The 13,310-nt window shown below is 40.9% G+C and overlaps 1 protein-coding gene across 3 annotated transcripts in view; it reads left to right on the top strand.

The window, feature by feature from the left end:
• Positions 1–4,495: 4,495 nt before the first annotated feature.
• Positions 4,496–13,310, top strand: part of loxl3b (lysyl oxidase-like 3b) — a 33,466-nt gene continuing 24,651 nt past the window's right edge. For all 3 annotated transcript variants that reach the window (XM_012855713.3, XM_021312405.2, XM_012855711.3), the window contains exons 1-4: positions 4,496–4,727; positions 8,648–8,992; positions 9,398–9,561; positions 10,407–10,624. In XM_012855713.3, the coding sequence (XP_012711167.2) occupies positions 8,656–8,992; positions 9,398–9,561; positions 10,407–10,624 (719 nt within the window). In that variant the 5' untranslated portion in view covers positions 4,496–4,727; positions 8,648–8,655. The remainder of the gene's footprint in view (positions 4,728–8,647; positions 8,993–9,397; positions 9,562–10,406; positions 10,625–13,310) is intronic.

Below are 13,310 nucleotides of genomic sequence, written 5' to 3'. Positions count from 1 at the left end.
TTAAAATAAATTCATAGGTAATGGTATGCTCATAAAGGGTGGATCAATAAATGCAGCAAAATGAGATCACAAACTTCACTACACAGTCAGATGTGTTTAAGTCAGAAGGAAACGGTCACATGCATTTGAATTTTATATAGACAAGTGTTGGAACACACCTACATTTTTCTAAGTATGTTTCTGAAATGTCCACTTGTCATAAAAAGCCTTCCCAGATGCCAGTAACAAGCAGCCAGTCCACACAGATGCCCAGAAATGAAGCCATTTGTACTAAAATGGAGTTTTACAGGGAAGGGGTTGAACACATGAAGTAATGGCGGTACCAAAAGGAGCAAAGTCATAACGGCAGCTGAAAGCCATTCATGGTTAGAAAGCCATCTTTCAAACGAATATCAAGAGGAGCTGCACATCACCCTAAAAATCCCAAACCAAGGGTGACGTTTGGAGGGGGGAACATCGTGGTGTGTTGCTGTTTTTCACCATAAGAAGCTGAGCCCAGTAGAAACTCTTGACGCTCAGCGTTCACAGAGGGGATCCAGGAAACCTTCAGCGTCTCCATACAGGGTTCATTGCTAACAAAGGATTTTGTACAGTGTTAAACGAACAGCTCAGTCCCATTTCCTTCTGTTAATCCCTTTTATTACACGTAATAGTTTAATTTCTGTGGGCTGGATGGGCGTTTACTGACGTGAAGATTTCATGATACTCTATTTACTTAGAAAGTCGCAGGTATTTTGCTTGATTTTGACTGCAGGATGCACACCTAAACACACGCTGCAATACTAGTACGACAACCGTTCCCCGTTTCCTGAACAGCAGTGGCAATTCAGGGGTTTCCCATTATTTGGTAAGAAAATAAATATCCCTACACTATCAGAAATTGTTGTTTAGTGTGAGCATATGTGCATGACACATGCTTTAAAAATATATTTTTCATAAATTGTTCTATTATTTACTTGAAATTGTTGAAAGACCATGCATTATTCGTTTTGTGAACACTGATGTCACAATAATGAATAAATGATAAATAAATCAAGATTTTTTTTATTTCAACGTTTTAAAATGAGATATTAGAATATTGCTCACTGCTCATATGCCTACATGTAGTTGTGTAAGTTAGTAAATAGTAAATTACATTACAGAAATCCCCTTGATTATGTCTGATGTTTTTGACCGGAGGACAGCATAGGTAAGGGGGGGCTTTGAGATATAGTGCCCAGGGGCACCACATTGTCTTAATACGGGCCTGTCTAGCTGAAGGAACTCATAGGGATTCCACATGGGGAAAGACTGAGGTATAAACTTTCTGGTAATGCCCTGGAGTTTTCCAAGATCTGAAATCCAGCGTTAGAACATGTGAAGGATCAATGACGCTCTCCTTACTCAGCTTCCTTACTTAAGCATCTTCCAGACTTGGTGGACACTTGTACAGTTAAGGTTGGGATACTCTTGTGTCCTTAAGCCCCTGCTCTCACCCGTTTAGTATAATTATTTTATGTTTAATTTGTGTTACGATTGTGACAATTGAGTAATTTTATTTATCTCCTATCAGTTATGTGTTTCTGCTTTCCAATTGCTGTTCGGAGGCTTAGCGTTGTCTCCATGTCTTTGGAAATAATTAAACTTAAAAACCATCATAAATAAAGTGTTTCACAAAAATGCATTCAAAATTCTGAGAACGCTAACTATAATAATAATAATGACAGAGTTTCTCATAATTATGGGATACTAAGTCATAAGACATGGCTACACTTTGAGATGGGAAGTCATAATTTCAGCAGGAGAGAGGATTTCATGTGTCATAGTTTCTCATAATTGTGAAATACTAAATATTAATGTGACTAAGCTAAATTATAAGATCTGAAGTTATTACTATGCAAAATAATTTAATTCAATTATATTCAATTCAATTTTATTTATAGCGCCAGTTCATGAAACATGTCATCTCAAGGCACTTTACAAAGTCAAATTCAACCATGTTATACAGATTGGTTCAGATGATACTGATTGGTCAAACATTTCCTATATAAGGAAACCAGTTGATTGCATCAAAGTCCCGACAAGCAGCATTCACTCCTGGAGAAGCGTAGAGCCACAGGAAGAGTCATCTGCATTGTCCATGGCTTTGCTGCAATCCCTCATACTGAGCAAGCATGAAGCGACAGTGGAGAGGAAAACTCCCCTTTAACAGGAAGGAAAACCCTCCAGCAGAACCGGGCTCAGTGTGAACGGTCATCTGCCTCGACCGACTGGGGTTACAGGAGACAGAGCAGAGACACAACAAGAGAGACAAAAAAGCACAGAAGCACACATTGATCTAGTAATCTGTTCCACATTAGATGGTAGTAGCGGGTGATCTGTCTTCTCTGGATGATGTCACAGCTAACAGAACGCCAGACCAGGTGTACCTACTATGAAGAAAAAAAGAGAGAACAGAAAGTTAAAGCAGAAATGACGACACGCAATGCATAACTGGAGAACAGTAGAACTCAGTAGAGTGAGAAACATTACCCTGATGTCCTCCAGTAGCCTAAGCCTATAGCAGCATAACTACAGAGATAGCTCAGAGTAACACGAGACACTCTAACTATAAGCTTTGTCAAAAAGGAAAGTTTTAAGCCTAGTCTTAAAAGTAGACAGGGTGTCTGCCTCACGGACCAAAACTGGGAGTTGGTTCCACAGGAGAGGAGCCTGATAGCTAAAGGATCTGCCTCCCATTCTACTTTTAGAGACTCTAGGAACCACCAGCAGACCTGCAGTCTGAGAGCGAAGTGCTCTGTTAGGAACATACGAGGTAATCAGAGCTCTGATATATGATGGAGTTTGATTATTAAGGGCTTTATATGTTAGAAGAAGAATTTTAAATTCTATTCTTGATTTAACAGGAAGCCAATGAAGGGAAGCTAAAATTGGAGAAATATGATCCCTCTTGTTGATTTTCATCAGAACTCTTGCTGCAGCATTTTGGATCAGCTGAAGACTTCGAACTGCATTTTGTGGACTTCCTGATAGTAAAGAATTACAATAGTCCAGCCTTGAAGTAACAAATGCATGGATTAGTTTTTCACCATCACTCCTGGACAGAATGTTTCTAATTTTGGCGATATTCCTGAGGTGAAAAAAGGAAACTCTGGAAACCTGTTTAATATGGGATTTAAATTACATGACGTGGTCAAAAATAACACCAAGATTTTTTACTTTATTACCAGAGGCCAAGTTAATGCCATCCAGATGAAGTGATTGATTAAGAAGTTTATTTTTTGAGGACTCTGGCCCAAAGATTACAACTTCTGTCTTGTCAGAATTTAAATGCAGGAAATTTAAAGTCATCCAGCTTTTGATGTCATCAAGACATGACTGCAGTCGAAGTAACTGATTGGATTCATCAGGATTTATGGATAAATATAGCTGAGTGTCATCAGCATAACAGTGGAAATTAATCCCATGCTGTCTGATAATTTTGCCTATCGGAAGCATATATATAGTAAATAGAATTGGTCCAAGGACTGAACCCTGTGATACTCCACAGGTGACCCTAGAGTTTGAAGAAGATTTATTATTAACATGAACAAACAGGAATCTGTCCAATAGATAACATTTAAGCCAGCCTAATGCTTTCCTCTTAATCCCTACAGTATGCTCAAGTCTTTGTAGGAGAATATTGTGATCAACTGTATCAAATTAAGTACATAATAATTAGGAGATACCTAGTCATACATACAGTACCTTGCAAAAGTATTGATTTCACAAATCACGTGACTTCTGGAAGCACTTTGTAATGAATGAATGTAATATACAACTTTCCCTTTTGAATGGAATTACTGAAAAAAGTATGTTTTTCATGATATTCTAACCATATGACCAGCATTTTATATATGTATATATTACAGGCTGTACTTTGACAAATTAGGCAAAATACCAGGTGGGATTAATACTTTTGCAAGGTGCTGTACAAGATGGTGTGAGATGGGATTTCATAGTTTCTCATAGCTGTGAGATATTAAGTCAGGTTGGCTTAGCTAAATATTGAGATATGAAGTCACAACAATGAGATATTATATCACAACTAAGAGATAGCTAAATTATGTGATTTGGATTCATAGCTATGAGACTTGAAGTCATAATTGTGAGACAGAACCTCATTCTTACAATGAATAAGAATAATTTCAGTGACCAAAAGCGGGCTTCCATTATTGCCAGCAATGAGAGTTTCAACACATGAGGCAGCTGTCAGGTATGTAACTGAGGAAGAAAAAAAGAACGTTTAGTGTGGCTGGAAACTTTTCTCAGCACACGTGTACTTGATCACGCACGTACACGTCTGAGGAAGGAGCAAAATTCACCGTTTCATAAGGGAGAGAGAGCCCTGTTACAGAACCAGACGTGAAAAGGGTCTGTGTCTTTCCAGGCAAGAAATCCAGCCCCTTCCAGCCTTCAAGTCCCATCTTCCTCCTCCTCCTCCTCCTCCTCCTCCTCCTCCTCCTCCTCAGTGAAAGCTGCACAGCTGGCAATTTAAAGACAAGAGTCGCCCCACGGAGTAACTGGTGGTCCGGCGTCCTGCTGATCGTTCCCGTTGGATGGAGGACATGAGTCAAAACAGGCCCTGACTTATTTATCAACCTTTTGTTGGAGAGGGCTCGGTCCGTAAAGTTCTGGGACGCATCAGGCAGCCAGCACCCCTCTCTCCACTGGAACCGTTATAACCTCCTTAATACTGGCACCATAAGGTAAGACAGATACGGGTTTATTGGGCCAGCTATAATGTAAAGTTATAGATTTAACACATCATCAGATGAGTCAGTTAGAAAGAAGACTGTGAGGGAACCAGGAGTCCAGACACATTTACCTACTGGATCACTTCTGGCTGTTTTAAACATCCAGTTACTACACTAGTGTGGCCAGACCGTGGACTGTTTACTTTGCAGACTCCAGCTTTATCTTCTGCTTACTAATATTTGTCATTTAAGACTAAAAACTCATGAAAGGTAACACTATATTGAGAAATAGCCTATTGTCTTGGAAAAGGAATGAAATAGCGATTTATGGACTTCTTTTTTTGTTCTATTTTTGTGTGTATTTTCAGAAATATGGTAAATAGTGGTCTGATTGCTGTTTTAGTTAAAAGGCTGAATATATATAAGCAGCAGCATGGTGCAAACTCCGTAAAGGGTGGGTTTTCTTTACGTCTCGAAGAGCTGAAAAAGACTAAGCAGTTTCTTTCCCTGCAGCAGGATGAGGCGCCGCATGGACAGCCCGTTCTCCACTGCAGCACGCCCCGATGTGCAGCTTTAGGAAGGGCTTCAGTGACTTTCTGCCTGAAGAGTTCATTTTCTAAACACTTTCCTGCACCATAAAAACTGTATTCCCAACACATCCATTTCCAGAGAGAAGTCTTCTCTCACTCTGTCTATTATATTTTTATAGTATTGACACCCCATTTGTTTTGCTTCTTGTCACCTGCAAACTTCAGCGTACTTTAAAGGGATTTTATGTGATCGACCGACACATTGTGATGCGCAAGCAAAAGAAAAAGGAGACATGCATTTTCTTTTACACAAACAAACCAAAAATATCTGAAAAGTGTGGCTTGGATCTGTTTTTAGTCCAGCCGAGTGAATGCTTGTAGAACCACCTTTCACTGCAATTAAAGCTGCAGCTTTTTGCAGCGTGTCGCTACCAGCTTTGCGCGTTCTTCTTTGCGATCCAGCTAAAGCTCAGCCATTTGCTTGGAGAGTCTGTAAGCAGCAAATTTTATGCTTGGATCTGGAATTCTGGACCTTTTCCCTCATCCGCTCCGCCCAGCTTCCCCGTCCCTGGGGAAGAAAAGCATCCCCACAGCATGATACTGCCATCTCCATGTGTTACAATTAGTGTTGCGCCGATGCCATTTTTTGGCCCTGATACCGATACCCGATACCTGGCTGTGCAGTATCGGCCGATACCGATAGCATACCGATACCATTACTTTGAAATTTATGTGTGTGTGTATATATGAAGAACTGCATACTACTTGGATGTAAAATAATTGCTATCATGGCTTTGTCAAGCTGCTACCTTATTAAAGCAGGAAAAAAGACTAATACAAAGTAAATCCAGTAGAACTAGTGAGTGTCGGGAGAGAGAAGGCTGCGTTTAAGTGACATACAAACATCAAAATGGTATCTGTGACTTATTTGTTGGTACTTGCCGATACCGATACCACCATTTTAGTGCGGTATCGGCGCCCCGGCCGATACTGGTATCGGTATCGGTGCAACTCTAGTTACAATAGAATAAATCTTTATTTGTCATCGCAATTGTTTTTTATTTGTTGAATATTTTTGCAAGAATTCTTATGAAATACACAGATGTTTGCAGCTGCAATATGAGACAATGAGAAAAAGGGTTACTTCCACACAACCACACAACTAATTGACACCGTTTAAAGAAAACTATCAAATTTCTCCGAGGCCACCAGCTTGCTGCAAGAAGTGATGCTCATCATTATAGAAGCCTTGGCAACTGTGGGCATATGCAGCTTTATAGTTATTTTGTGCAATATCTGAAGCAAGACCCAACAGAAACCAAACGATCAGACATGCATCATTTACATCGAGCCGGAGCTTGCAGATCTGATCTCACAGCAATAATCCCTCTCTGAATAGAAGATTCCATGTCTTTATTAGCATAAACACAGCAAGGAAACAGCGTAAAAGCTCAAAATCTGCATCCTGAGGCACTAAAGAAATCTTTGCGAGACGTTTCAGCTAAGCTTTGCTTCCCCAATAGGTGTCTGGGACCTACAACTCGAGCTAAAACTGACCATTTTTGCGTTGACAGTCACTCAGATTATGGAACATGGTTCCAGATATGCAGCTCTGGGACACAGCGGCCCTACTTTGGAAAGCACCTCCACACCAAAGCTCGTTAGACGTCTGCCCCTCCAAACGCTGTGAAATCGGACTCAGACGACATATTCAGTCCCATACGGTGTTTTGGAAAAGGATAAGTCCGATCTGTGGCTCCTGTACAAACACATCACAAACACATACAGTGTTTGTGTCATTGGAGACCCCCCCCCCTCTCCCAGAAACATTCCCCACTCACTAAAAGCTTAGGAGTCCAGTTGTTCAGTTATCAATAGGAGGCCTATGTGGGGGCCCAGTAAACAACCTGCCACAGATGTAAAGATGAGTCAAAGCAGATCAAAGGCTTCGCCAGGAACATTTCGTGGAAAATATGTGAATAATTTGGACCCACAATGAAAACAACGGCCTTCATCGTGAAAACTATACAGACTGTATTCAAAATTCTTCAGTCCGTTGCAATGTTTTTTTTCCCCATTTTGTACGGTTGCAACAACAAACTCCTCTGCGTTTTACCGGGATTGCATGTGATGCACCAGCACAAAGCAGGACATAATTGGGAAGGAAAAGAATGTGCCGCTTTCAGGTTGTTCTTCACGATTCAAATGTGAAAAGTGAGGTGGGTGTTTGTTTTTTTTTTGTTCAAATACAGAGGTAAGATGAGACCAAAACTGAACTTTTTGGCCTAGATGCTGATTGCTACGTACGGTGGAAAGTCTAACACGACCCTGTTGGCCTCATGGTAACGACCTCACAGTGAAATCTGTGGCCGGCAGCATCACACTGCTGCGGGGATGCTGATCACTAATGATGGATGGAGCTTAAAATATGGCAATACTGGAGGTAAACCTGTTAGAGCCTGCACAAATCTAGGGGCGGGACCGAAGTTCAGCTTCCAGCAGGACACCAGCTCTAAACATACAGCCAGACCTGCACTGGATTGTCTGGATCAACTCATGTTCATGTGTTGGAATTAGGTTTGGGTGGAAACGGGCTAAAAGCTGGTTGGTGATCATTAGAAGGGTTTGATCGCTGTAATACCAATAACGATTTGCACATTAAATATTGATAAGGGAGTATATCATTTTTGCTGTTGACCAGTTAGTTTTTTTTTTTTATAAAATGTGAATAAAAAAATATTTTTTTCTTTTTGAATTACTTCTTCATCTACCATTGGTTTATTATCTTGTGAGAGACGTCTGTCTTATTTCGAATATAAACAAACTTCTTTAGTTAATGACAATAATTTTCATTGTAAATCTGCCAGTGGTATGAAGAGTTTTGGCCTTAACTGGACCTCAAAATTTTCTTCCACTTCATGTTCAAGCACTGCTTTGTGTCGGCGTATCGCCAAAAATCCCAATTAAATACAGTGACGTCTGCTGTGGTAAGCCTTTAGGGGTATGAGTACTTTAGCGGGTCACCTGGAGTGTTGAAATGATAACAAAGGGCTTATCATGAAACGAGGCAAACAAGATCATTTATTTTTGGAGCTTTCAAATTAGTTGACTTTAGGCCTACACGTCTTAAATGTATGCTCTTTTTGTTTTAAATCAAATAAGCACTGACCAGACGGTAGGAGTTAAAATGCAGAAGTAGCTCGACTCCCTTACATCAGCTTCCTGACATGTGCTGACCAGCTTTCAGCTGCGTTCTGTGACCTTTTTTCATTTGTTGAACTTCTTCAAACGATTCTTGAAAGTAGTTCCAGCCCATCGTTAAAATCCTTGCATTAAAACAAGGATTGTCTAACTTTTACACATCATTCCTCACCCTTGTCCTTTTCTTATCTTGGTTTGCAGCTGAAATAATGGAGAAGCGGAGACAAAGGCAGCAGCTAGCGGTCAGTCTGCTGTTTGGGCTGTGGTTTCCTGGTTGTTTAACCCAGACCACACCGTCGAGCAGAGCCAACTTGGCACCTACTCCGTCTGGGTCCCCCCAGACTAAGACGGAGCAGCTGAAGGTCAGACTGGCGGGATACCCCCGCAAACACAACGAGGGCCGGATAGAGCTCTTCTACAAGGGAGAGTGGGGCACCATCTGCGACGACGACTTCTCAATAGCCAACGCCAACGTGCTCTGTCGTCAGCTGGGCTTCGTCTCGGCCACTGGATGGACTCACAGCGCCAAATACGGCAAAGGCCAAGGCAAGAAAGCCTTTAGTCTGTCACATTTGGCTTCATACTTAAAAGAAAGTATGAGCCAGTTGTGTTTTTTAATGTCTCTAAACTGAGAAATTTGTATTATATTTAAAATATCAGAGCCATGCCTATGCTTCTGATAATTTGACGTTTTGTCTAGTTTTACCACAAACATGAGGAGGAAGGTGCTCTGACCCGCAGTCAGAACACATTATTTTGTTCCTATGGTTTTAACTCTGAGCCACGTGGGGAAACGACATTCTAATGTGAAAGAACATAACGTGACGTGAAATGATTTCTATTTCAGGTTTTCCCTGCGTAAAGTCAAACGTGATCTGATACCCCAAACTTCGGGTCCGGAGTGGACTGGGAATTTACGGGAGCCTCACTGTCTGCCTGCTGCCTTCACAGGGAAAATCTGGTTGGACAACGTGTTGTGTAACGGAGGCGAGAAGAGCATCGAGCTCTGCACGTCTCGTGGCTGGGGAAACAGCGACTGCACTCATGACGAAGACGCCGGAGTTGTCTGCAAGGATGAGAGGATTCCCGGCTTTGTGGACTCAAACATTATTGATGTAAGCTGCTAAAGAGAGCTCGTAAAAACTGTTATTTCTTTATAGTTTAATGATTCTGTGTGGTTTTTGTAAAGGTGTGTATATTTATCTGTGCATGTGTGGTAAAAGCAGTATTATTAATATAGTGTTCTCAGATAAATTTGTGTCTTAACTCATGACGTTTCTTCATTTCTTTTCAGGGTTTCCTTTAAGTTTGAGGAGAGAACGGTTTGTGTATTGAGACTCTGTGTGATAACCCAAAAAGAAAGCAGTGCACAATTAAACTGGAAGGAAAATCCTTTATTTTTCACAATGTTTTACCAGTGAAAACTTGAAAAGAGTGACATGCATTTGCTCTAAATTCAAGGAGCCTCTCTGCCATGCACAGGAGAAAAAGTGTTCACAACAATAAATTACCTAATTCTTATCTTTACAACTTCTCTCTGGTTTCCATCTGTGCCCCGTAGCATTGCCTCAGTCCAACGGGGCGACTAGACTTTAATCTCTGACTGCAGGCATCCCCCCCCCAAATTAAAACCAGAGTGGAAGTGGTTCACTGCAAAGCTGGCTTCCACATGTACGATGACTGAGCTCCCAGTGAGAGCATGAGATCTGATATTACTCTTTTATGCAACCATGACTCACTGTAAAGTTATTCACTTGCCATGCTAGAGAAAATCCGGAACACAGATATTGCAATATGCAGAGAAGGAACGATAGAATACGCTAAAAAAACGTTGGAAGAGATGAGATCCTTCATATCAGAGAATGGACAAACAATTCGTGGTCCACTCTTTTGGTGCAGAAATGCATCAAACATATCAATGTTTGTCACTGCATTGACTGATCCAGTCTGTTCTTGCCAGGCCCAAGTTGATGAGAGGAAACTGGAGGAGGTCCGACTCCGTCCGGTCGTTGCCACGGCCAAGAAGAAGATGCCCATCACTGAGGGTGTGGTGGAGGTGAAACACAAAGACGGCTGGGCACAGGTCTGTGACTTGGGATGGACCATCAAAAACACTCGCGTGGTCTGCGGCATGCTGGGATTCCCGCATGAAAGGAAGGTCAACAAGAACTTCTACAAGTAAGGAAGTGGCTCATCTGACGCCTTTAAAACTCTGCCCTGTGGTAATTTTTTATGCTGAAGCTGAGATTCTGGGTTACTCTGATGCTGCATCGTATTATAATGTGAGTCCATGGAAACGAGAAACACCCTCCTCTGTGTTAGTTGTCATGGATCAGGACAAAATGAAACTGATCTAGCCTTGTTAGGTCTTGGAACCTTGTCATCGTTAAAGTTATTTAAACCTAAACTCAAGTTTACAAAAACACAGATCAGATCACGACATTTTTTTTTTTTAACAAAGCTGATGCCGAAATAGAAAAGCCGTGTGTGGAAAAGCTAAATAAATCCCATGAATTCATCTGTGTGAAAAAATGTTGGCCCACTCATCTCAAAAATATTGCTTCAGTTCATTTAACTTTGCAGAAGTTTGCTTATGCACAGCTCTCTTAAGGTCTCACCAGAGCATTTTAGCACGGATGAGGTCTGGACTTTGACTGGGACATTTCAGCCCTTTCATCTCCGGCCATTTTATTGATCCCATACACATCGCTGCTGAGTATGGGGTCAGGGTACTGCTAGGTGACAGAGTTTTAGCCAAGCTTTATTTGTCGGACAGATGATCTCCCATTTCACTCTGGAATACTTTTGTAGACTGACGTTGTCCTCACTGACTGACAGGTACCCAGGTAGGTCCTGAGGCTGCAAAACAGACCCCTATCATGAACCCTCCACCGTCGAGCTTTATATAAATGCAGCGGGGTGGTGGAGAATCTGCAAGAATAACGGATGTTAAATAGTCTGTAAATGTCTTTAAAACACACAAATGGTTGATGGGAAGCAACCATTTTATGTATAAGAATATTTACTGGCATTTTTATAGAAGTGGTCCCTCATGATGGTTACCATAGTCATTTCAGCACTACGTCTCGCTTCTACTTTACCCCATACACCTCACAGAAAGATGAAAGAGTGGACAGAGTTTTTCCACACACGGTGTTCCCATTTTGGCCTAATCTTTCTTTGACAGCATATAATGACATGGTTGGATCTGTTGAATGTTTTTCACAGTTAAGATTAGATTTCTTTTTAACAAGTTTAGAAGCTGGAAAACTAAATTTAATCACTCTTATTAAGTCCTGCTTTGCGAACCCCTTGAGTTGATAGAAGGTGTCTTTTCTATTTGGTATCATTAACGAGGGAAGAATTAAATGTTTTGTCAATATTAAAACCATAATTGAATACCTTATTAAGCTTATTAAAATGGAATAGGACAGAAACTTTCAGCCTGACAATAGGGATCGCCCTGCCAGGGAAGGTTTTTCTGACACCATCATTCCCTCATGATGGGACATTTCCTTTAGTTTTTACTTCCATTCCAGTAAACTTCACCCATAAAACAAGCTACTTTTCCCTTGACCAAACCACAAGCAGGATCTTCCCAGCTCTTTTGTTAGAGAGTGAAGAGGGTGTGAAGGCAGCTGTTTGCTTTGGTTATGAAGAGGAATGTATGCAGACGTCTGCAGTCTGCCAAAGGTTTTAAATGACTGCAGCTCTCATGGCAAAAGTTAGTGTTTGCATGAGCCTCTGATTGTTTTCTGTAGCTTATATTTTCCATATGTGAATGTATATGGATTGTAGTGATGCTTTTGTGGGGTCACATGACTAATCCTTTTGGCCTGTATTGTAAGAAGCCGAAGAATAATCACTAAGCTGCTGTGACACCGTTTCCTGTTTTTGCAATCTCTGCTAGCGTGTTGAGAACCCTGTTATGTGGGTCTGATTATGAAGCACATTTTGTGGAACATCAAGTCCCATCACATCTGTGAAGTATGTGTGAAGCATTTGACATGCATCTGTTTTGTATGATGAACATGTATTGGAAATGACTTTGTAGAATTTGCAGTGTTTAACTAAATCAAGATGGAGTGTATTGTCAGTTTCTTTTAATTCTTCTTCCACATTTAAGTATCAACTGACCCTCTGGGGATGAAGGGCGCAGATATTTAATAGCTAATCGAATGATAAAGTATGTCAAACGTCCATCGGTTGGGGCTGTTTTGAGAATTCAGAATGTGGAGCTGTGTAAATCTTCCTCAGCGCAGACAGAGGGTCTGCATGGTGTTCAGTGAGATGAAACAACTCTATTCTAACATTTGACTGGCGTTCATGTAAATTCTGTAGCAGTGGCTCATCTGTGCATCATATTCGGGCACCTCAGAAGCAGGTCATCCTACAGCAGCGTAGTCATTCTGTACCACTGAAACACAAGGCACATACGCAGTAGTGAGATGGGGATAATTGACAGCTTGTACATTCGTTTTTTACAGCAGAAATAAAAGACTGAATAGAAAATAATGGACAAAACAGTTGAGCAACTAATTATAATTATGAACTAAATTTAGATTTTTGCCTGTTGGTGTAAAAATGTTAAACTTTCGGTATGTTCTCTGTTCAGTATGCCTTCTGTTTTTTTTTTTTTTTGTTTTTTTTAACTTTTGGTGATTGCCATGATAACCGAAAAATACAATTGTTTACAAAGTGCATCCAGCTGTCAGATAAAAAAAAAAACATTAGGGGTGTAATTATTGTCCATATTGGAAATAATCATCTAAGTATTGGTGTCTCTGCTGCCCCATTTTCTTTTTCCACCGGGTCCTTCCTGAATGAGTCCACACATTCCTGGCTATTCTCCGGTCCAGGCCTC

This window comes from Fundulus heteroclitus, chromosome 19, assembly GCF_011125445.2.
Source record: "Fundulus heteroclitus isolate FHET01 chromosome 19, MU-UCD_Fhet_4.1, whole genome shotgun sequence".
NCBI lineage: Eukaryota > Metazoa > Chordata > Actinopteri > Cyprinodontiformes > Fundulidae > Fundulus > Fundulus heteroclitus.
Note: the sequence above shows the minus strand (reverse complement) of the source record. Positions and strands in the feature narration are given on the sequence as shown.